The sequence below is a fragment of the Phycodurus eques genome, chromosome 8 (assembly GCF_024500275.1).
Source record: "Phycodurus eques isolate BA_2022a chromosome 8, UOR_Pequ_1.1, whole genome shotgun sequence".
In the NCBI taxonomy this organism is placed as follows: domain Eukaryota; kingdom Metazoa; phylum Chordata; class Actinopteri; order Syngnathiformes; family Syngnathidae; genus Phycodurus; species Phycodurus eques.
The window spans coordinates 3,342,927-3,367,932 of record NC_084532.1 but is presented as its reverse complement, the minus strand read 5'-3'; the positions used below and the strand labels follow the sequence as shown (position 1 = coordinate 3,367,932).

The following is a 25,006-nucleotide window of genomic DNA, read 5'->3' as shown; positions in this document are numbered from 1 at the left end:
GTGTTCGGCGAGCATTAGCAGTGCGGCGTCCGTGTTAGCTTGAGGAGGAATGTAGACACCAGCGAGAATGAATGATGCGAACTCACGAGGCGATTAGAATGGCTTGCAGTTCAAAAACAGCGACTCTAAATGCAGGCTGCAGTGTGTGCTGAGCTCCGTGATGTCCGTACACCATTTTTTGTTGATATAGAAGCATATCCCGCCGCCTTTTGTTTTCCCAGATGATTCCATGTTGCGGTCTGCCTGGTGAAGGTGGAAGCCAGGAAGCATGACGGCGCCATCGGGTACAGCCTCACAAAGCCAAGTCTCCATAAAGCAAATGGCGGCGGAACGTCCGAAGTCTTTACAGATCTTTATCAGAAGATGACCCAAGATGACCCTCTGTGGCGCCACCTCAGTCTCCATGTGCCAAAGACCGCGGTCGCTGCTCCGGTGAGTAAAAACTGAGCGGATTTGTGATGGTTGGTGAAAGAAAGGAAGCGTAGCTTCCTTGACGCTTAGCAAGTCTCCCCTTGTGTAAGTGAGCCATGTAATGTCTCCAAAGACGAACGAAAAACAGAAAAACAATAATAAAGAGCGCGTAACCGAGGCATCCACACGGGTAGGCGCCATCTTGGTATCTTTTTTTGTCTTGAGTTTGCTGTCACATTTCTGTCGGGACAATTATACATACTCGTGCACTCACTGCAGTAGTCTCGCCACGCTGCACTATTTGCATATCTGTTGTTGACCAATACTGGCCACTCATGCCAGAGTAGCATCTGCCCTACTTGCACACTGACTGAGGAGTATCTGCAACATTTGGACAATCAACATTGTCCCAGATTATCGCGCTACTAGTCACTTTAAACTGCATACACTCCTTGAAGTCTCGGCGCCCTTTGCACAATGGTCATTGCACCGGACTATTGCTATATTAGTCATTCAAAGCACTAATTGCTAAAGCACTTTTTGTACAATTGTCAAAAAAACAAACAAAACAAAAAAAACAAATTGTACCGGCATTACCAGATAACTACCAACCCTTTATTGCTCAGTGACTGTTTTTCTCAATGTCTTGATGTCTCAAAAGTGTTCTCTGCCAATTGATTGTCTGTACTAGAGCGGCTCCAACTACCGGAGACAAATTCCTTGTGTGTTTTTTGGTCATACTTGGCAAATAAAGATGATTCTGATTCTGAAACATTTTCCAATGTGGCTTTAAATTTGCCCTTTAAGTGACACGCAATGACAGTCTCGCATCGAGAAAGCGATCCGTGTGTGGCTGGTGCGTTGTCACTTGGCCGGTATGGAAATGTGATTAAATACAGTATGAGCTGGTGATAAGCGCGTGTGACTTATATATGTCTGCGGACCTCATGAATCTATCCTCACCCATGCACGATCATTCGTTATCCGTGATTTCAAATATAAGCATATTTGGTGCTTCCCCCATGATCCTCGATCAATGAGGAAGTCTCATTGGCGCCGGTGCCATGACATTTCAGTCATTTGGGGTGGCACATGGGGGGTCCAGTCAGATTTCAGGGGGTCCAGTGCTACCGTGGCTCCCCCTTTGGCTCCACCAGTGTCCTCTGCGCCAAAATTTAGACATGGTATGAGATGGCGTAAATTTAGACGGACTGTATTATACCAAAATCTCACTTTGCCAAGGGCATCTCCAAGGGCACACCCTCGCTGCACCAACACCGCCCAGTTTGGCGCAGAGGGGTCTGGCAATGCGCAGCGAGTCTCACATTTGGACAAAAATCAAGATGCGCCACTGAAAATAGAGCCCTCGGTCACCAAATTGTCACATGCATTGGTATACGCCCAGCTCAACATGTAGACTGAGCGATGAGAGGGAATTACTGTTAGTTCCAATCTGAAGTCAACTCTTCTCTCCCTCCTCAGGGGAATCTGACCACAACCTTATACATCTTCAGGCCACCTACAGGCCGCTGTTGGAATAACAGGCAGCCAACATAAGGACTATGAGTTTGGTCAAAACACAGAGGACAGTGCTGTAGAAGTGTTTTGATGTGACTGATTGGTTTGTTTTTTTAAAGAGGTAAAAAAAAAATGTAATAAAAAAAGACGAATATTTGTTAGTTTGTGGGTTTATTTTAATTGTGTATGTTGTTCTGTTGGGGCACAGTGGTGAAGAGGGTAATTGGACGCTGTGCAACTGGAAGGTTGCCAGTTCGTATCCCTAGGTTTACGTTGAGTCTCTGGGCAAGACACTTACTCCAATGAATGTGGTTGGATGTTTGGTGGTGGTTGCAGGGCCATAGGCGCAGAATGGCAGCCATGCTTCTGTCAGACTGCATCAGGGCAGTTGTGGCTACACAAGTAACTTACCAACCAGGGTGTGACTGTGCAATGAATGAATAATGTGTGCAGTTGTTTTAAGTTTCATTTTTATTTTTGAACATTGCTTTGTTTCAGCCATGCTTGTTGTTTTGAAGTGCTCTAAAAATAAAGCTGAGATGAGAGTTGAGTTGAGATCTAGTCAGTCACTAAAATAATAACATTGACTTGTGTGCTAACTAAGCTTCGATTATGGGGTAGGATAGAGGATTAGTTTCCGGTGAGGGTTGGACTTTGCCAAGGGTGCCTGATTCTGTTCCTAATCTTTACCGACAGAATTTCTAGGCGCAACCACAGCATTGAATGGGTCAGATTTAGGGGTCTCAGTTTTATGTCACAGTTGTTTCCCAGATGATGTGGTTCTGTTTGCTTCATCAAGCCGTGATCTTCATCTCTCTCTAGAGCTGTTCGCAACCAACTGTGAAGCGGATGGGATGAGAATCAGTGTCTCCAAAACAGAGACCAAGGTCTGTTGGAATAGGGTGGGGTGCCCTCTGATGAGATCATGCCTCAAGTAGAGAACTTCAAGTAAATACAGTATCTTGGGATCTTATGCTCAGGCATCTGTTTAGGATGCCTCCTTGGACCCCAGTTGTTAGAGAACGCTGGATATTGAACTATTGACGGTTTCTCTCGCCCGTTTTATTTACCTTGTGTGTTTCAACACTTCTATTATTCACTATGTTGGCGTATATTCATCCGCAAGGGGTTGGGAGAGGGGGAGGAGTTGACTCGGCACATCCTACGTCATATTGAAGTGTCGGACTGCTTCGTTGTAATTCTGAAGATTATAGCGTTACAGGAAATAGTAAACTGAAAAACTGTCTATAATATCCAATACCTTAGAAATCCTATAATAAAGTAGTATTAATATACAAAAGCCGGTGTGGCTACCTGTCCAAGGATTTATTCATGGGTAGAAATTTAGTCATGAGTAGAAAGTGAAATTTAGTCATGAGTAGAAAGTGGGGATCTCCCATGATGCTCTGTGCTCCTTTGTATAAGCACACTTTAATACTAGTGGATTGAAGCTCACATGTAACCAAACAAGTGCGAAGTAGAGTACGGACTAAATTGAGAAATTATTTGCAATTGGAAGTTATTGCTGAGCAAGCAAAAACAGTAATCGTTTATGCTGTATGAATGGAATTACTGCTACTACTACTACTAGTACTACTACTAATAATAATAATAATTCATTTTATTTTTAGGCGGCTTTCAAGGCACCCAAGGTCACTGTACAATCATAGTTGCTAGAAACATTTAACATACAGTTTATAATAAACTTCCCACGTCCCCAATAAGCAATGTGTTTGCTGAAGTACACAATAAAATCCCAGCCTGGTAAGGTAGTTCGTTTAGCTAGTGGTTTCGGGGGTGAAAACAATTATTTCATGACACCCCTTGGTTAGTTAGATATTTGTGAGCCTCTTAGACATTCTTATTACAATTTTGAGGCGCGGTCACTTTCTGTTTTAAACACCAGGATTGCCACCTCTGCTATGTGTTATATGGGTGTGGTTGGCCTGTTTATCCCAAGCTCCTCTTCCTCCTCTATCTTAATTTCATAGTATCTGAGGAGGCGTAAAGGTGAGCGATGAATGACAAGTGACTGAGCAAAAGTTACATTTCTGTTGCCCAGCATTGATTGACAACTAAAGTTTTACTTGAATAAGCTTTTACTTGCATGGTGCTTTTCTGCCTTCGAGATACTCAGTGTTTTACAATGTCACCCCATTCACTCAAACAGACAATGATTAATGGAATATTTATTAGCATAAGAGGAACATTCAAGCTCAATGATACATCAGCAGAGCTGCATGTGAACCCACAGTAATGCATAGATCACACGAGAGGATTTTAGCCCTGTTATTAGCCTGATTTGCTCTTGCGGTCGATTTCAGGGATTGGGCCAGACAGCGTTAACGTGTAAACGTCAGCACTAGCCAGTGGCGTCGCTTGGCCTATTTTAGTTTTAAAAACTTGTCAAGCCCCCCGCCCCAAAATATTTGTGTGTTTATGGCCAACTTTTATGATCCTTAGCCCCCCTAAAAACGACATGCAGCCCCCCCTAGACAAATATTGGTCTCCACAAACCCTGCCCTCCGGCGACGTTCACCTTTGGGCCATGTAAAACTTTCAGTACATTCCCCGTGATGACACCACACATTTTGCTGGTCCCGACTTCCCGACGCTTTTCGATTTGACATTATGAAGCCCAGTGATGTAAAAAGACCGGGATACGGTTATATCGGAATAAATGTCGTGTACTGCTGCCAGTGGCTGACCGAGATACGGCAAGATTTTAATGGCAGTAGTCTGACATAGTACCATCATGAAAGACCACATTTGTTTTGTAGTCTGATCCAGGCTGAATAAAAACGATAATTAATATAGCCTTTCCCTCCAAATGCTTCGCCTTTTGTTTGCAAATGTTTAACTGTTTAACTCTTCGACATGCGCAGCACTGTTATAGCATTATCCTGACGACAGTACATGCTTCTTCTGTCACTGTGGGAATTTCAAGGTCACACACACTCAGGCAAGAGGACCAGCTGCAGTTACAGACACGGTTCCCTTTCACAGTCCCCTCTCAAGGACGTGACTCCATTTTGTAGTAGTTTGTCGCCCCCGCGCGGCCAAATAGCGTCAAAGCCCTATTGTCTCCCCAAACCAGGGAATATCGCTGCGAAGGTCATGAAAATGCAAAGAAAAAGCAATATACGCGAAAGAAACGCCCGTGCTCTTCATAGTTCCAACGAATGCGACATGGCCGCTCGAGTCACTTCGCAAGCGTTTAGGGTAAACTGCACAAAGGAGATCATTGTTGCCTGCAGATCTCCAATCGCAACGCATAGCGCATCCGGGAAGGGCGGGCTTTACCCCCCCCCCCACCCCCCACCCCCTCCTCCTCCTCCTCCTCCACCTCCTCCTCAATCCCAATTTTTGGCTCAGTGTCCAACATATCCCTTTGCGTCTCTAAATGGACCATCCAGAGATGATCTTTTGGACTTGAAGACCTAAGAGATGCACACCTCCGGAGGGGTCACACTTTGGCCGCGAACGAGACCTGTTGTGGCGCACACGCAGCAGATGTTCCCATTGGATTCTTTTCACTCCACTTCCATACAGGCCCGGCTGGCCCAGATCACCTCCACGTGGATGGATCCCACTGTGGGAGATGTGCACATGGAATACAAAGCCCCCTGAAGAAGGAGTCTCTCCCCTCGGACAACTGTGCGGTGACTCGGTTCAGACGCCGCAGACAGACAGACCCAGACCCGTTTGTTTTTGTAAGGTTGTTTTGTTGTTGCTCCAATCAGGATTGATCTGTGAGGTGAGCCAAAAAGGGTTTAGGACAGGGCGGGGGGTGGGTTTAGCATCGCCGGCTGTTGCGCCCAGCTGCTCCGTGGGGCTGGGCAGCGATGGCAGCCGGTCGCCCGCAGGAACAGGACCACCCGCCCGACAATGGCTTCACCCCACTGGATCTCCCGGCGCCCAGGCTGCTGCCGCACATCGACGGCTCGGTTCTGCCGTCCCTCGGAGGGTTCGGGAGGCACCAGAAGCAGCTCGTCGTCCTGACCTGGATACCGGCATTGTTCATAGGCTTTAGCCAGTTCTCGGATTATTTTCTCCTGGCACAGCCCAATGGCACGTGTTTGCAACCTTTGGCGAACGACACCCAATGGACCGTGGAATCCTATTCGGTCACCCCGCCGCTTCAACTCAAAGTCAACGGCACCGGGGATGGATACGGCGACGGCAGCGGTCTGCTGTGCGCCTGCGAGGAGAGGACATTGGAGCTGCACACGGGACTCGGTCAGAATGTGGTTACCAAGGTAACGAGAGAGCACTTACACAGGCCCGCAAATGAAGCTTAAAAAAAAAATACAAATAAATAAATTAAAAATCAGCATCGGCAGTAGCATCTGATACAAATACTAACAGGGCTCACCCACTGACCTCAAGCTGAGAGAGAGACAGGTGTGTGTGTGTGTGTGTGTGTGTGTGTGTTCGCCTAGCCTGTCATACATTGTGTGCAACTATAGTCAAAGGTCATTAACTAATGATAGACTAGGAAAAATTAATTCAGGAATTGTCCAATTAATACAATGTTGCCAATTATCGATTATCATCGCCTCCAACAAACACCAAATTAGACCTCCTAAGAACTAACTTTGTATATAAACTATGGAGACTCCATTTTAAACTACTATAGAACATCTTCCGCTCTTTTGATCGAATGTCTGTGGGAATGTTTGTCCATTCATCCATTCGTGTTTGGCCGGGAAGAATCTCTGTTCTCGCCGTTGTTTACGCAAGAACGTTATATTTTCCCGTAAAAAGAGTGTTGTTTTGGTCCGTCATTTACATAACAATTGCAATTTGGAGAGCAAAAAGACAAACTTTAAACAATGGGTTGCAAAGTGGAATTTGAGAAAAGAAAGTTATGACAGTAACACATCTTTTAGCAATTACAGGACATGTGCGAGTATGTCAAAAATTGTTTTATGTTTTCAGTGGAACTTGGTGTGTGATTCAGCCTGGAAGGTCCATATTGCCAAATTTTCTCTGCTGGTGGGCTCCATATTTGGCTACCTAGTGATGGGTGTCATGGCCGACTGGTATGTTCATTTATCCATTCCTGTTTTTTTTTTTTTTTTTTTTTTCCTGACTAAATCTTAAAATTAGGATTAAATAGTTGTCATCTTAATTACAAAACCCTCTCAATTTGTTACCTGCGGCGCAATGTGACATCCTCATTCACAGTCATGCTTCGATCATATCCAACTCATTTTCAGTTAGTTTCGCTCAGAGGACATTATTATTCATTAACGTAGACCCAAGTAAGGAAATTATAATATCTGCATATAGTAAGTGTGACATTGTCATTTACTGCGCTGCCCTTCTGTTTTCCGAGGGAGCAATAACATTTCTGATACAGTAACCCAACTGGCAGTCTGATACGGGTTTATGATATGATCTGTGAACATGGTAATCCAAAATATGTTGTGTTTATAGCATGCCTACGTTTGATAGTCAACACTTGACACATGGCTAATAGTAATGGCTCGAAACGAAGCACCAAAGAAGAAAGTAGCCTTGACAGTGCTAACTACCGTGGGCTAACTGAAAAAAAAAGTAAAACGACAAGTGTTTTCTTGGAAATGCAACACGTACACACCTCCATATCAAGTCCGCTGTGTGTAAATACAATGCGTAGTTTCCTCGTATGATACAATCAATTCATTACCTTCAAAAACAATATCAATCAATTTATTTTCATTCAGAAGAATAACTTGCCAAACACAGATCGATGCCAGATCGCAGGAAAATAAATTGGTACATCGATATAATGAATAAATTGTTACACCACTATTGCTTATTGTATTAAATTCAAGAGTATGAACTGTATCTGACAATTAAAGCACATTTTTGCAATATAAAAAATATATCAAACTTTTCTTTGTATCACTCAATCAGGGCACATGTAAACACAGCCATATCTATTCCAAGTAAAGCCCAAATGATAAGGAATTGTTGCAATCTCATTTTTGTAGCACACGTTGGTTAGTGTCACGTATGACAAGTTTAATGCACATTCTGTTACAATAGCGTGGCTTCGTAGTAAAAGAGTGCTGGTACTCGACTGGCCTGCCTGCAGTCCAGACCTGTCTCCTATTGAAAATGTGTGGCGCATTATGAAGCGTAAAATACGACAGCAGAGACCCCGGACTGTTGAACAGCTGCAGCTGTACATCAAGCAAGAACGGCAATGAATTCCGCCGACAAAGCGTCAACAATTAGTGTCCTCAGTTCCCAAACGTTTATTGAAATGTTGTTAAAAGAAAAGGTGATGTAACACAGTGGTAAACATGACCCTGTCCCAGCTTTTTGGAACGGGTTGCAGCCATAAAATTCAAAAGTTAATGATTATTTGCTAAAAACAATCAAGTTTATCAGTTTGAACATTAAATATCTTGTCTTTTAGTGTATTAAATGAAATATAGGTCAAACATTGTATTCTATTTTTATTTATGTTTAACACAACTTCCCAACTTCATTGGAATTGGGGTCGTAGTTTTACTGCATAGCACCTTTAAAAACGTGTATATAAAGGGCTTTGATAGAACCATAAAGCATACAGTACATAAAACAAAATGACACACAATCACAAGCATAAAAAACCAAACAAACACAAATGGCAACTTTAATAGGGTCTATTATGTAGAACTGATTGAGGAACCCAGGCAAGTAGGACCCACACAATGTGGACTGAGACGAGGGCGGTTGATGAAATTTCCATCCATCCATCTTCTATAACACTTATCTTCACCCGGGTTTGAAAAAGAAAACGAAAATAATAATAATAATTTTCTCATTGAGTTGTCAAGAATTTAGTTATAAACAAAATAGGAGTGTCACAAGCGTCACAACTGTGTCCTCCCCACTCTATAACCATGACATTAAAAAATTGGTTTGGTTTGACGCCATAGTTTAGCACTGTATTAGATTTTATTTCAGCAGAAAGTGAATTCCATAATAAATTGAACTGACCCTTTAAGTCATATCACTGTGGTCCGGTCCTGTCTGCACACTGAGAGCCAGCTGAGCTGCCTCGTGGGAAAATAGCCTGTGAATTGTGGAAACTGGAAACTGTGTAAAGAAATGGCTTCACTCTAACCTGACCTACTGACCAAAACTACCCCCCTCAAACTAGGAAGTCCACGTGGTCTGTGCCATACAATGGCCAGAATAGTCTTTTTGACTACATTAGCTTCTATTCTAGTTTTGGGACAGTTTTTAAACACTTTGTCTCATCTTTGTTTTTCTTCTCTCTGCTTCCAAGGTTCGGTCGACACCCAGTGTTGATTCTCTCTGTGCTCTTCATGCTGGTGTTTGGTTTGAGTGTTGCCTTCTCTATAAATGTCACCATGTTCAGCACCTTGCGCTTCTTTGAGGGTTTCTGCTTGGCGGGCCTCGCTCTCTCTCTCTACGTGCTCAGTAAGTACACGCCTCACACCTGTCTGCTTTGTCTCTGCTTCCTCACAGCCATTCTCCATTTCCCCTCTGTGATCAGTGATGCAGAATGCACTGGTATGGTAGGAAGAGGAAAAAAGCAACAGATAGATGTTAAAATTCTTGCTACATTTTTGATTTGGTACAGTATATATTCAGATATAATAGATATAAATAGGACAGAGCAACAGTATGGTTCAAATTTCAGTACTGCAACAGAGGAGGATATTGGGAAGTTCTTGTTCACGTTTCCAGACTTTTTATATGCAGTCTAATTTGTACTTGTCATGCGAATTTATTTCCTATTTGCGGTACATATTTAGAACAAGATAAGCGGTATAGAAAGCGGTATAGAAAGCGGTATAGAAAATGGATGATTAATTCAAACATCTGCATCGTAGTCAAGGTTTTGACATGTTTTATAACAATTACCAGGCCAACGGTCAGCAAGTGCCCCTTCATAAAGCTAAAACAAAACAACAGCACTGTGGTCCACCACTGTTGTTTCAGGTTGTGATGCACCAATTCATGCTCATACTGAACACTTAACTTGCCAACTTGTCCAATCTGACAGTTAGTTCAGATGTGGAGATTTAACATGAAAAGACTCATGTTCACAATTTGACAACAGCAAGGAGTCAGAATCATGATAATCACTTTTGGATGCGATACAGCTAAAACATGAACTTGATTCATGCTGTTTTTGTCAAGCTTGTCAAAGCTGATTACTTCTGATTTGATCCAAAAACATACTATACTCAGAATTTATTTGCATTGAGAATTTGAATTATGGGAATAGTGTGTCTCTGCGAGTCAGCGGGAGAAGTTAATGGACACTATGCTGGAGAAGGGTTAGTATACAGTATGTGCAAGTTTTCCATTTGACAAAAATACCAATTTTTAAGTGCTTTGATATGAACAATAATGTTTTTATTTAAAAACCTCCACTTTGAGATCTTTGTTTTGTCTCCAAAACATACAGTAGTACATACTACTGTAAAGATACTACATATAAACAAGCAGCCAAACCAACTCAGTTTTTATTCTCTTCAAAATAACGGGCCTGTGTAAACAACCTCCAATTGTATTTGTTTTACTTTGTTATGTTTCAACTGGTTTGTGCCGTGATTGAAAAAAACAAACAAACCAACAAACATTTGTTGTTTCTCTAGTTTTGTCAAAAGAGATGAGGACACAAATTCATTCCATTTAAGACGCTTAAGATGTTAATGGGTGATTGTTGATATTTCTCCCAAAATTTGATTTATTCCCGGTTCTCACCATCATTCGTCTGGTTAATAAGAGATTATTCAAATATCCGAAGCGCGAGGTCAGGCTTTCAGACAGGGTGGGTGAGTGGGTTCTACTCAGCAGGGAGTCTCAATAAATCTCTGCTGCTTTAAAAAAATAAATAAAAATTAAACCTTTAAAAAGTGGACTATTTAAGAGATATCACACAGTTATTTTTTTTTGCAGCAGCATTATGTACAAGCCTGGCGGCACGGTGGAAGACTGGTTAGCACATCTGCCTCACAGTTCTGAGGACCGGGGTTCAAATCCTGGCCCCGCCTATGTGGAGTTTGCATGTTCTCCCCGTGCCTGCGTGGGTTTTCTCCGGGCACTCTGGTTTCCTCCCACACTCCAAAAACATGCAAGGTAGGTTCATTGAAAACTTTAAATTGCCCATAGGTGTCAATGTGAGTGCAAATGGTCGTTTGTTGATATGTGCCCTGTGATTGGCTGGCGACCAGTTTAGGGTATACCCCGCCTCTCGCCCGAAGATAGCTGGGATAAGCTCTAGCACGCTCGCGACCCTAGTGAGGAGAAGCGGAACGGAAGATGAATTAATGTACAAGCCAAATCCACTTGAATGATTTGTGAAGTTGTTATCTCTTTTTAAAAAAAAATATATATTACTGTATTAAGATATTCAAAAGTGGCAGTTGCTTGTTGGTAGTTACTATTAAAGACTGTTGAACACATTTCTCCAATTCGAGTCAATGTTATTTGGAGCAAAATAAGATGTTACACAGCTTATAGAAATTAGATTTTCTTACTAATTGCAGAGGATCAATCATAACACAAAGTTATCTGTGCGCATCTTTAAAAACAAAAAACATCAACAAAGGTCTGTTACCGTCGATATAATCCAGAAATAAACATCACAGCTAGAACGCTATAATTGACAACTCACAGCTAAATGAAATATGTTTTGTTCAGTGTCTGTGCGGTCACACACGGTGGGAGGGGGAACCTGCTCTACAGCATCCATCCATCCATCTCATACCGCTTATCCGAGGTCGGGTCGCGGGGGCAGTAGCAGACTTCCCTCTCACCAGCCATTTCATCCAGCTCTTCAGGGGGGGTCCCGAGGCATTCCCAGGCCAGCCGAAAGACGTAGTCTCGCCAGCGTGTCCTGGGTCGTCCCCGGGGTCTCCTCCCGGTGGGACGTGCCCGGAACACCTCACCGGGGAGGCGTCCGCGAGGCATCCGAATCAGATGCCCCAGCCACCTCATCTGGCTCCTCTCGATGTGAAGGAGTAACGGTTCTACTCTGAGATCCTCCCGGATAACCGAGCTTCTCACCCTATCTCTAAGGGAGAGCCCGGACACCCTGCGGAGGAAACTCATTTCGGCCGCTTGTATCCGGGACCTCGTTCTTTCGGTCACGACCCACAGCTCGTGACCATAGGTGAGGGTAGGAACGTAGATCGACCGGTAAATCGAGAGCTTCGCCTTTCGGCTTAGCTCCTTCTTTGCCACAACGGATCGATACAAAGTCAGCATCACTGCAGGCGCTGCACCGATCCGCCTGTCGATCTCCCGTTCCATTCTTCCCTCACTCGTGAACAAGACCCCAAGATACTTGAACTCCTCCACTTGGGGCAGGATCTCATCCCCGACCTGGAGAGGGCACGCCACCCTTTTCCGACTGAGGACCATGGTCTCAGATTTGGAGGTGCTGATTCTCATCCCAGCCGCTTCACACTCGGCTGCGAACTCCTCCAGTGAGAGTTGGAGGTCACGGCTTGATGAAGCCAACAGAACCACATCATCTCCAAAAAGCAGAGATGCAATACTGAGGCCACCAAACCGGACCCCCGCTACACCTCGGCTGCGCCTATAAATTCTGTCCATAAAAGTTATGAACAGAATCGGTGACAAAGGGCAGCCTTGGCGGAGTCCAACCCTCACCGGAAACGAGTCCGACTTACTGCCGGATATGCGGACCAAACTCTGACTCCGGTCGTACAGGGACCGAACATCCCGTATCAGGGGGTTCGGTACCCCATACTCCCGAAGCACCTCCCACAGGACCACCCGAGGGACACGGTCGAACGCCTTCCCCAAGTCCACAAAACACATGTAGACTGGTTGGACGAACTCCCATGCACCCTCGAGGACTCTGCCAAGGGTGTAGAGCTGGTCCAGTGTTCCACGGCCAGGACGAAAACCACACTGCTCCTCCTGAATCTGGGATTCAACTTCCCGACGGACCCTTCTCTCCAGCACCCCTGAATAGACCTTACCAGGGAGGCTGAGGAGTGTGATCCCCCTGTTGTTGGAACACACCCTCCAGTCCCCCTTCTTAAAAAGGGGGACCACCACCCCAGTCTGCCAATCCAGAGGCACTGTCCCCGATGTCCACGCGATGTTCCAGAGGCGTGTCAACCAGGACAGCCCCACATCATCCAGAGCCTTGAGGAACTCCGGGCGAATCTCATCCACCCCCGGGGCCTTGCCCCCGAGGAGCTTTTTAACCACCTCAGTGACCTCAACCCCAGAGATAGGAGAGCCCACCTCAGAGAACCCAGACTCTGCTCCCTCATGGGAAGGCGTGTAGGTTGAATTGAGGAGGTCTTCGAAGTATTCTCCCCACCGGCTCACAACGTCCCGAGTCGAGGTCAGCAGTGCCCCATCCCCACTATACACAGTGTTGATGGTGCACTGCTTTCCCCTCCTGAGACATCGGATGGTGGACCAGAATTTCCTCGAAGCCGTCCGGAAGTCTTTCTCCATGGCCTCACTGAACTCCTCCCATGCCCAAGTTTTTGCTTCAGTGACCACCAAAGCTGCATTCCGCTTGGCCAGCCGATACCCATCCGCTACCTCAGGAGTCCCACAGGCCATAAAGGCCCAATAGGACTCCAGCTTGACGGCATCCCTCACCATTGGTGTCCACCAACGGGTTCGGGGATTGCCGCCACGACAGGCACCGACCACCTTACGGCCACAACTCCGGTCGGCCGCCTCAGCAATGAAGGCGCGGAACATGGTCCACTCGGACTCGATGTCCCCCACCTCCCCCGGAACATGAGCAATGTTCTGTCAGAGGTGGGAGTTGAAACTCCTTCTGACAGGGGATTCCGCCAGACGTTCCCAGCAGACCCTCACAATACGTTTGGGCCTGCCACGTCGGACCGGCATCTTCCCCCACCATCGGAGCCAACTCACCACCAGGTGGTGATCAGTTGACACCTCCGCCCCTCTCTTTACCCGACTGTCCAAGACATGTGGCCGGAAGTCCGATGACACGACCACAAAGTCGATCATCGAACTGCGACTTAGGGTGTCCTGGTGCCAGGTGCACGTGTGGACACCCTTATGCTTGAACATGGTGTTCGTTATGGACAATCCGTGACAAGCACAGAAGTCCAATAACAGAACACCGCGGGGGGTGGGGGGGCGTTCCTCCCAATCACGCCCTTCTAGTTCTCACTGTCATTGCCCACGTGAGCATTGAAGTCCCCCAGCAGAACGATGGAGTCCCCAGCGGGAGCGCTCTCCAGCACCCCCTCCAAGTACTCCAAAAAGGTTGGTTACTCTGACCTGGTGTTTGATGCATAGGCACAAACAACAGTCAGGACCCGTCCCCCCACCCGAAGGCGGAGGGAGGCTACCCTCTCGTCCACCGGGGTGAACCCCAACGTACAGGCGCCGAGCCGGGGAGCAATAAGTATACCCACACCTGCCGGGGTATACCCACACCTGCCGGGGACCAATAAGTATACCCACACCTGGAAGAGAGTCCAACCCCTCTCGAGAGGACTGGTACCAGAGCCCAAGCTGTGCCCAAGGCGAGTCCGACTGTATCTAGTCGGAACTTCTCGACCTCACACACCAGCTCGGGCTCTTTCCCTGCCAGAGAGGTGACATTCCACGTCCCTAGAGTCAGGATCGGATCTGACGTCCCTAGAGTCAGGATCGGATCGCCAAAGGTCCCCGCCTTCGGCTACCGCCCAACTCGCATTGCGCCCGATCCCTATGGCCCCTCCCACAGGTGGTGAGCACATGGGAAGGGGGGACCCACGTTACCCTTTCAGGCTGTGCCCAGCCGGGCACAGCCCGAAAGGAAACTACTTCATGACAGTTTAAATACATTTAATGGCTTTCTGGAAGTTTATTTTACAATATTATTAGTACCTGTGGCATATATTGCGATTGCAACCAAACTTAAAGTGCAATAGGATGTTTAACCTTACATGTCTGTGTTGCGATGAAGGGAATGAGTGAGTTACCATATGTTTGGTATGAAGCAGAATTCAGTCCATCACTTTACTTCGTTTCATCCGCTGGTTGCCATTTGAGTTGCCAGCCCTCACTGCCTTCAACATATGCATGCTGAGTTTGCGTACGCACATTCTCTCGGCAAGGAAACAGGTCTGCAGATGCGAGCGAAAAGGCAACTATTGGCCAGTGGCACCCTCCACAGTGTGAAATGAACAATGTGTTCATTTTTCAATGACGTAAGACAAGGGGACATACAGTACTGTCTCTGGCATTCAGTGTGTATGTTGACAAACTGTTTGACGGGTTAATGCTTTCAGAATTTAATATCAGCTGTACGTTTGGAGGCAAAGTAGGAAATCATTTGCTACCTGTATACCTGTATTCTGATGAGCTTGTTGTGACTTCCCCGTTCAACAAAGGTCTGCAGTGCCTGGTTTAATGTTGTGTTGAAAATTGCCATGAGTATCTCTGTTGTGCTGAATGACCAGATGAAAAAAACTCAATATATTTGAAACAGTTACGGTTAACCACTGCTAGCTTTTGTCCACACAGCTTTGGTCATTTCATCTTGGTTCATTGTTTGGGAAACTACATATGATAGATAGATACTGTAGATACTAGGGGTGGAACGGTTCACCAAATCCAAGGTTCAGTTCGGATCTTGGTTTTGTGGTCACAGGTTTGGTTCTTTTCGGTACACGTTGACTCTTAGCAAAATCAATTATGTGTTTTGTGTGTGTGTGCGTGCGCGCATTATTTAGTTTCAAATAATGTGAAAAAAAACCACTGCAAATTTATGAGTCGCAGATGACATTGTGATCTGCAGTGAAAGCAGGGAGGAACAGTGAGAAAGGTGGAGGCATGCACTGGAAAGCAGAGGAATGAAGATTAGCCGAAGTAAGACAGAATATATGTGCATGAATGAGAGGGGTGGTGGGGGGAGAGTGAGGCTACAGGGAGAAGAGATAGCAAGGGTGGTGGACTTGAAATACTTGGGGTCAACAGTCCAGAGCAATGGTGAGTGTGTTAAGGAAGTGAAGAAACGAGTCCAAGCAGGTTGGAACGGGTGGAGGAAGGTGTCCGGCGTGCTATATAACAGAAGAGTCTCTGCTAGGATGAAGGGCAAAGTTTATTAGACAGTGGTGAGGCCAGCCATGATGTACGGATTAGAGACAGTGGCACTGACGAGTCGACAGGCAGCGGTGCTGGAGGTGGTGGAAATGAAGATGGATAGGATTAGAAATGAGCTCATCAGAGGGACAGCCAAGGTTAGATGTTTTGGAGATAAAGTTCGAGAGAGCAGACTTTGATGGTTTGGACACGTCCAGAGGAGTGATAGTGAGTAAATTGGTAGAAAGGTGATGAGGATGGCGCTGCCATGCAAGAGAACTAGAGGAAAACCAAAGAGAAGGTTGATAGATGTAGTGAGGGAAGACACGAGGGCAGTGGGTGTTAGAGAGGAGGATGCAGGAGATAGGCTTACATGGAAAAGGATGACGCGCTGTGGCGACCCCTAATGGGAGGTTTATTTAACATTTAGATTTCAAATTTAGGTGAAACATTTAATATTTTCATTTAACTATTTAAGTTGACAAGCATTGTTATAAATATGCAAAAAGCGACTCACACCAGTTTTTTAAAGATTTTTTTGGAAGCTAAATGTGACATGATGTTGCTGTTTTTTTTCAAGGGTGAGCCGCATTCCAAGCGGCACCCCACAGAAAGGCAAATAAATGGCTGATCTTCTGTTATATGTCTGATGCGGCAGTTTTGTGGGATCTCTGTGTAACAGGGGCTATAGCTTCAAGTACACTCACTCACTTTGCGCAATATCATGTAAATGGAATAATGAATGTAATATTTTCTCAACAACTCGTTAACACCGTTATCACAATATGGTTTTACTTTGAATGAGGTCAATTGTCTGGTAGTAAACATAGAAACTGTCCCCATTTGATTTGACAAGCTCATTCCGTTTTTTCTTTCTCCCAACTTTTTTAAAAAATCAAGAACAATTATATTTCGGAATGTGTTTTCTCCCAGGGCCTTGCCATTTTCACTGAATTCTTCCTTTACCCACCCCCCCGGCCTTTATTCATTGTTTTCTCTTTCTCAGTCATTCTCTCACTTTCTCTCTCCGCCTCTCAACCATTGTATTATTAGCACACGCACGCACAGACACAGACACACTTATTTTTTGAACTTCATTTTAAACCTTTCATTATCTGATTACCTTGCTACAGCATGCAGTCCATAATAAACTCTAGCTGGACCTAATATGCTGATGCAGTGTACTCGTGCACATATTTGGGTGTGGCAGCCATTTGGGAAGTGTTTATTAGTTGGTAATTGAGCACCTTGCAGGACAATCATGGGGGAGCTGTTAGCAGTGAGCTTCTTCCTCCTCATGCTTGTTTTTCATTTTAATTGAGGCCATGGTGCTGTATTGTATCACTGTTATAATCTTAATGTTTATAAGAGACTTGTGTTTATATTTAATGAACAATAAAGAGAGACAGTATTTCATCCCATTTCAAATCACCATGTGTCTTTTGTCAAGTTTGACTGTCGTTATTTTGAATTTAATGTGGTGCACAGTCAGCATGCATCACAAAATCAATAAAAATATATTAAACCGCATCTGCGAAATGGTCAAAAATGTCTAAACATGTCATCATTTGAGCAGTCCTTTGATGGTCTGAACAGGGAGCATTACAAAGTGGGCACCAATTACCAATTATTACTGACTTCAGAGACTGTTGTGTGTGACAAGGGATAAAACAGTTTATGGTGTACCGAAAGCGTAGTGAAGAAACTCAGTTGTCTTGTAGCTTCTCATATCGCCGCAACAGCAAACAAACAGAGAAATGAGAACCGTAAACTTATAAGAAGACAGTGGCAAATAATTACATATGACTCAAGCCACAGCAGTCACAGTTAAATGGCACATCAGAGGTATAACTAGGGTTGGGCATCTTTTGAATTTGAGCGATTCCGGTTGTGATACCGGTTCCTCGGTTCCTTAGTCCGATTCTGGTTCCAAACGATTCTTGATTCCGATTCTTTTAGGGGGCTGGGTCCAAAAAGTTTGCATAGTTTAAATGAAGGGTGTCCAAATGATGAACATCCATTTTCTTAGCAGCCCGCAATATAGACTAAAATGAACATTTGACTCGAGGTTCTTTATTAGCAGTATCAGTATCAAACCTATGAACTAAAAGGCAATGTGTGTGGAACTAACCCAATTGACTTAATATTCATTATTTAATGTTTCAGCTAAAAGTTAAATATAGCCCCTGTATTCTGTTTCATCACGTCAAATGGTTTATATGTGTATGTTTTAACTTGACTTCTTGCTTTAAGCTTGTAGCCTTTTATTTTGAAGGGTACTCAGCATTTTCGCCCAAAAAAGTGACTTCACACGATTTTTTTTCTTTTCTTTTTTTTTTTTTTTTTTTAAATGGATGGAGTCAAATACTATAAAACGCTGATTCCTTTCCCTACCCACTGATGAGGCACAAGGTTAGTGTTTGTGATACTGTGAGACGTTTATGTGAATTTTGTCCCAATTCATTGTGATGTGCATATGTTGGTTTGAAGACTAAAATAAATGCTAAAAACCATAAGTGCAAAAGTGCAAGCAACCGTTTACCTTGTAGCTAACAAGGTAAACGGTCTCAATGTTGGCATAGACTTATTTTATTGTTTCACTCGCCCAGTTGACTGAGAGTTGACTTGACTGAAGCTCCACGCAGTGTAGGCTGAGGCTCGGAGCTCGTCAGATGGTACACATCGTGAAAGCCTCATTTGCACAATATAATCTTATTCCAAGTGTTGCACTGAGGCGACTGGTCATTCATTTTAACAGTTAAAACACACTTTTGTTCGCCGCCGCCACCGTTGGGCACCAGCATTTCATCGTGCCCGTTCTTCTTCGTTGGTTTACGCCGCTTCTTCGTTGCTTTTCGCCACTTCGTCTTCGAGGCTGGAGTACTAGGCAGCGAAACTGGGAACCGAAATTTTTATATTTCTAATAAAGTTCTGGGAGAACTTTATTAGGTTCTCGATTCTCGATGACCACCCGTAGGTATAACAGTAGAGCCAGGATTTATTCGCTTGTGGCTTTCAAACAGAACTAGCCAAAGCGGGACAGTGCCATATCCAGTGCACATTCACACATTTACCCCATTAACATAAATAAAATTGCGGCAATGTCAGCGCAGCAGCGACAGTTTCTTTTCATATAAAAATGGCATGGATGATACTACATTGGAGGCCGCATATTGGTGGGTGACTTCAAGCCGCATTCGTCCCTTACACACAGGTCAGCAAGCCAGGAAAAAGCCATCAAAATTGCCTGAGATGGCTCGCGCGAAAGAGGCTTTAAAATGTGAAGAAAAATTGTAGAAGGCAGACAAGGTGTGGGCATATTTTAGTTTTTTATGAAGCTGCATTTGGAACACAAATTCAAGATGTATGACCCCCGTATCTCAAAGAATGCAGTCAATCTAAAAGGGGCCATCACACAAAATCTTTCATGATCACTGACACAGTGCACAGTCCGCACACTACCTAACCAGATGTATGGCAAAAAGGCCCTTTTAAATATGATCAAAATATGTGCATGTCTGTTTTTTGTTGTTTGTTATTGAACCAATGTACATCACAGTAGCTAAATATACTGTATTTTAGTTTATCGATGAGCCTCATTTGTTTGTGTCAAATTATTTCACTACTAAATATAGTCATTTATGTAACATGGGTTACTAAATCTATTTGTTCTCGATGCATGGTGTTGATGCTTTGCTGATTATTCTTTGTGTTGTTACAGAACACAGCAAAAAAATATCAATCAAAACGGAAAACCAGTTGTGTTCTTTAACTCTTTACCTTGTCACTATGAACATATGAATCCCGAGAGACAACATACATCCCCTTTTTTTGTATCTATAGGCAATTACAAATCACAACCCCATTTTTTTTTTGGGGGGGGGGGGTGGATGTTCAAGTACTCCAGATTTCCGCTATTCACTGCAGGGCTCAGTCCCTATTCCTTACCAATAGTATATCTGATAATACTTACCGTGATCATTCTGGGCACTATAAATTGTGAAATGAAATGTTCTTACCATTTTAATCTCTGTGTACACAAAAGAATGTAGAGCATTTTTGTTGTGGGGCGTACACCAAGTGGTGATAGGTTTATCTGGTACAAGTCATTAAGGAGGCTTCTGTAGGTTTTCGTGTGCTTTATTGTCATGAAACTAGGTCATCCGTGGAATGCATTGAACACACTGAATCCTGGGTATCAACAGCTGCTGGAGCAAAATTCGAAATCTTTCTGCGCTGTATTTTGATTATAAAGCAAACTGACCCTCAAAGATAGTGAGTTAAGAGCTTTTTTTAACTTTTTAAATTCATTTCCTCATATCTATTTTAGCCAAGAGGTCAAGGGGTCATTTTGTGCCATTCTCTTTCCCCACCACCAACATCCCCCAGCCATTATTGTTGTTGAAAAAAAATATGTCGAATTTACCAGAAGATATTACATTCATCCATACATTTTCTATACATTCAATAGGGTCTTGGGTGAGTTGGAGCCTTTCCCTGCTGACTTTTGGAGAGAGGCAGGGTATATGGTTGCCAGTCATTTACTGGACCCAGAGTGGATATTAAAAGTCTTCTCACTCCTTTTTAAATGCTAGGTTTGTGGGAACAGTTTGGAGCTGGCCCCTTCTTGTTTCAACATGTCTGTGCATCAATGCACAAATCAAGGTGCATAAGTAATGAGCAACCTATTATACTTATTACTTCACAGTAATGGGCAACACAGTATGTCATCAGCCTCATTTGATTAAGCTTCTCTGAACTAATAGGTGCGGTTCAAACGCAAACCACATGGGCGAAAGGAACTCCTACTCTCAGGAACTCAAAGTTCCTGGGCTGGTTGGTGAAAAAGCCCCTAAAGTCCACTGGTGCCAATAGTTTTTGCCAATGAATATAATATAATATGTTGACGTTAAGCCATCAGCATAATGTGGTGGGGCCACATTACGGCCGGTGGGCAGGTGGGCGTAGGTAAGCGTTATGGACCAGATCTGTCCTACACAGTCAGCACGAGTCAGCCACCACCCGGGCCATCGTGCAAAACGTGCAACATGATGTTTCACCTTTACAGCCTCTGAAATGCGGAAGAGCAAAAGTTCTCCACCCAGAGTGCGTTCCTGGCATGATGTTGTGTAAATGGCAGATTTCAGTGGATGGGAGAAAACGCACAGCAAGCAGCATACGGGATAATATGAGCCTTAATGAGGTCCCTGTGCTTAGTGATCGTACGGGGCAAGTGCATGCAACCAATTGAAATTGCTGTTGAGGGTCTTATTTTGAACTTAGTAAATATCAATGCTATTAAGTCTTGTATTAAATATTTATCACCTCTCTGGACAGCACTATCATACACTCCTACACAGACGGTGGCCAGTTGTCTCTCAAAGCCTATTCTCATGCTCCCAGCAAAGTAAGTGAGTAAGAAACAACGCAAAGTCAGTGTGTGTGGTACGACTGTCAGCCATTTGTCGTCAAGATCGGTGGCGCCATTTGTGGCCTTTTCTTTCTTTCTACCCCTTTTTTTCCACTCCTGTTTTTGTTTTCACCAACTGTTTTGTTTCAATTGCAAAGACAGTGAGGAAGTGCCTGGTGAATGAATAGGGGCAAGAAAAGGGAGGTGAGGATGAGCAAGGGAATAAGGAGGGCTCATGGGGGATGGGGTTTTAGAGCGTGAGACTTCAGTGGTAAGAACGGGGGGGAGTGAGGCGACACCAGAATGAGTCCACAGGGTGGGGCGTGTGGAGGCAGTGAGATAATCAGCACAAGTAAAACCATTCTGCTACCCAGCGAGAACAAAAAGGTCTATGCCATTGTGTGTCTGTGTGTGTGTGCGCGCGCACGCGTGTGCCTGCTTGCATGTGTGTTTGTGTGTGTGCAATAGCACAATTGAGCTGCCAGCTGTTGAAACGTCGTCCTAGTTGGGGATTGTTTTTTTGTTTGTTTAGTAAGCTTGGTGTCAGGTACATTAAGTTTCTCTGGTGTGTGTCATGTTCTGCAACTCAACTTACTGTATATGATGGGTATTGTTTCTTAAGCCCCGTTTCCACTAGACTGTATCCAGTGAAATGTATGGCATGTTTTAAAAAAGTTTGCGTTTTTAAAAAATAACAACAATAATTCAGAAAGAAAATTCAGTACTTGGCTTGCAGTAAAAAAAATTAGTTCTCCGCTAACGTCTAAACACACTTAAAGCTCAGTTATTTTTTCAAAGAATGTTGTTGTTGTTGTTTTAAATGTTTTTCCTCCTGTCTTCATTTCAGGGGTTGAGCTTTGCTTGCCTGCCTGGCGTTTCTCCATGACCATGGTGGCCAGTTTCCTGATGGTCGCAGGGCAGCTACTGATGCCAGGGTTGGCTGCTTTGTGCCGCAATTGGCCAGACCGAGATGATTGGCAGGTCCTTCAGATTGTAATAATAAGCCCTTTCGTATTGATGCTGCCCTACGTGTGGTGAGTTCACTGAAACTGTATGTACAACACACATACTGTATAGTACTGAGCACATTCTTGTTGCTTTGGCAACACATTCTGTTGTCACTGACATTATTGCTGTTTCCATGTATTTTCTATTAGTTTTTATGTGTGTCTTTTCCTCATTGCAGGATTTTTCCTGAATCATTGCGCTGGCTTTTGACCACCCAGCACTACAGACGTTCAAAAGCTATGATGCTACACATTGCAAGAAAGAACCAAGTTGACATAACGACTGAACCTAGCAGAGTTTTTTCAGGTGAAAACTATTTCAGACAGAGTCAACAGTCAACATGAGTAGTTCAAACCTGAAGTCCAGCTGCCTATTACTTAGTTTTGCGCATGATTACAGAATTTTGCGGTGCTGTTTCAGGTGAAAAAAAACTTGCATACAATAATTACAATATGCCCTTTATGTGAGGTAAATGTATTCAAAACATTTCCCACGTTAAGCTGGATTTACACTGCATGGTTCAAGTAATTCAGTTCATATATTTTTGTTCTCAAGTGGCACAATTTGGATATGTGTCATGGAAGGGTGAAAGAAATGCATGGAAACAAATAGGCATGTCACGATAATTCAGTGATTCCCAACCGGCGTGCCGTGGCGCATTAGTGTGCCGTGAGCGCTTTTCAGGTGGGCCGTGGGAAATTATAAAATCTTACATAATTGCTCGAAAAATTATTTATTTACAAGAAATAATGTATATTTGTTCTTCTATTTATGCCAGTGAGGCATCGTGACAGACAGAACAAATAAATGCTATTCTATTAGATGGCAGGAAGTACATACAGTAATTAATGTATCCACCTTTTGTGACATTTTTGTTTGTTGGTGTGCCGTGAGATTTTTCCATTGTAAAATATGTGGCTTTGCTCCATAAAGGTTGGAAATCACTGTGATAATTACAACCCCAATTCCAATGAAGTTGGGACATTGTGTTAAAAATGAAACAGAATACAATGAAAACAGAATACAATGATTTGGAAATCATGTTCAACATATATTTAATTGAATACACGACAAAGACATATTCAATGTTCAAACTGATAAACGTTATTGTTCATAGCAAATAATCATGAACTCCAAAAAAGCTGGGACAGGTGGCAAAAAAGACTGAGAAAGTTGAGGAATGCTCATTCAAACACCTGTTTGGAACATCCCCCAGGTGAACACGCTAATTGGGAACAGGTGGGTGCCATGACTGGGTATAAAAGGAGCTTCCCTGAATTGCTCAGTCATTCACAAGCAAAGATGGGGCGAGGTTCACCTCTGTGAACAAGTGCCTGAGAAAATAGTCGAACAGTTTAAGGACAATGTTCCTCAACGTACAATTGCAAGGAATTTAGGGATTTCATCATCTCCATAATTTCATCAAAAGGTTCCGAGAATCTGGAGAAATCACTGCATGGAAGCGGCAAGGCCGAAAACCAACATTGAATGCCCGAAGACCTTCGATCCCTCAGGCGGCACTGCATCTAAAACCGATACATCAATGTGTAAAGGATATCACCACATGGGCTCAGGAACACTTCAGGAAAACCAATGTCAGTAAATACAGTTCGGCGCTACAGCCGTAAGTGCAACTTGAAATTCTACAATGCAAAGCAAAAGCCATTTATCAACAACACCCAGAAACACCGCCGGCTTCTCTGGGCCTGAGCTCATCTAAGATGGACTGATGCAAAGTGGAAAAGTGTTCTGTGGTCCGATGAGTCCACATTTCAAATTGTTTTTGGAAATTGTGGAAGTCTTATCCTCCGGGCCAAAGAGGAAAAGAACCATCCGGACTGTTATGGACGCAAAGTTCAAAAGCCAGCATCTGTTATGGTATGAGGCTGTGTTAGTGCCAATGGCAACGGTAACTTACACATCTGTGAAGGCACCATTCATGCTGAAAGGTACATACAGGTTTTGGAGAAACATATGCTGCCATCCAAGCAACGTCTTTTTCATGGACGCCACTGCTTATTTCAGCATGACAATGCCAAACCACATTCTGCACGTGTTACAACAGTGTGGCTTCGGAGTAAAAGATTGCCAGTACTAGACTGGCCTGCCTGCAGTCCAGACCTGTCTCCCATTGAAAATGCGTGGCGCATTATGAAGCGTAAAATACGACAACGCAGACTCCGGACTGTTGAACAGCTGAAGCTGTACATCAAGCAAGAATGGGAAAGAATTCCACCTACAAAGCTTCAACAATTAGTGTCCTCAGTTCCCAAACGTTTATTGAATGTTGTTAAAAGAAAAGGTGATGTAACACAGTGGTAAACATGACCCTGTCCCAGCTTTTTTGGAATGTGTTGCAGCCATAAAATTCTAAGTTAATGATTATTTGCTAAAAACAATAAAGTTTACCAGTTTGAACATTAAATATCTCGTCTTTGTAGTGTATTCAATTAAATATAGGTTGAACATGAGTTGCAAATCATTGTATTCTGTTTTTTTTTTATGTTTAACACAATGTTCGGACTTCATTGGAATTGGGGTTGTACTATATCGACCTATCAATTGATAAATAAAATGGATATGATCGTTTTTCGATAA

The 25,006-nt window shown here is 43.8% G+C and overlaps 1 protein-coding gene across 2 annotated transcripts in view; it reads left to right on the top strand.

Annotated features, from left to right (window-relative positions):
* Positions 1-458: 458 nt before the first annotated feature.
* The window catches only part of LOC133406707 (solute carrier family 22 member 23), a 36,477-nt gene continuing 11,929 nt past the window's right edge, over positions 459-25,006 (top strand). Inside the window, exons 1-5 of one of the 2 annotated variants that reach the window (XM_061684532.1) lie at positions 459-601; positions 6,871-6,974; positions 9,200-9,354; positions 22,248-22,434; positions 22,587-22,714. In XM_061684532.1, coding sequence (XP_061540516.1) covers positions 533-601; positions 6,871-6,974; positions 9,200-9,354; positions 22,248-22,434; positions 22,587-22,714 — 643 coding nt within the window. In that variant the 5' untranslated portion in view covers positions 459-532. Of the gene's footprint in view, positions 602-5,304; positions 6,189-6,870; positions 6,975-9,199; positions 9,355-22,247; positions 22,435-22,586; positions 22,715-25,006 lie in introns of those variants that run through there. The other variant, XM_061684531.1, reaches the window with a different exon arrangement.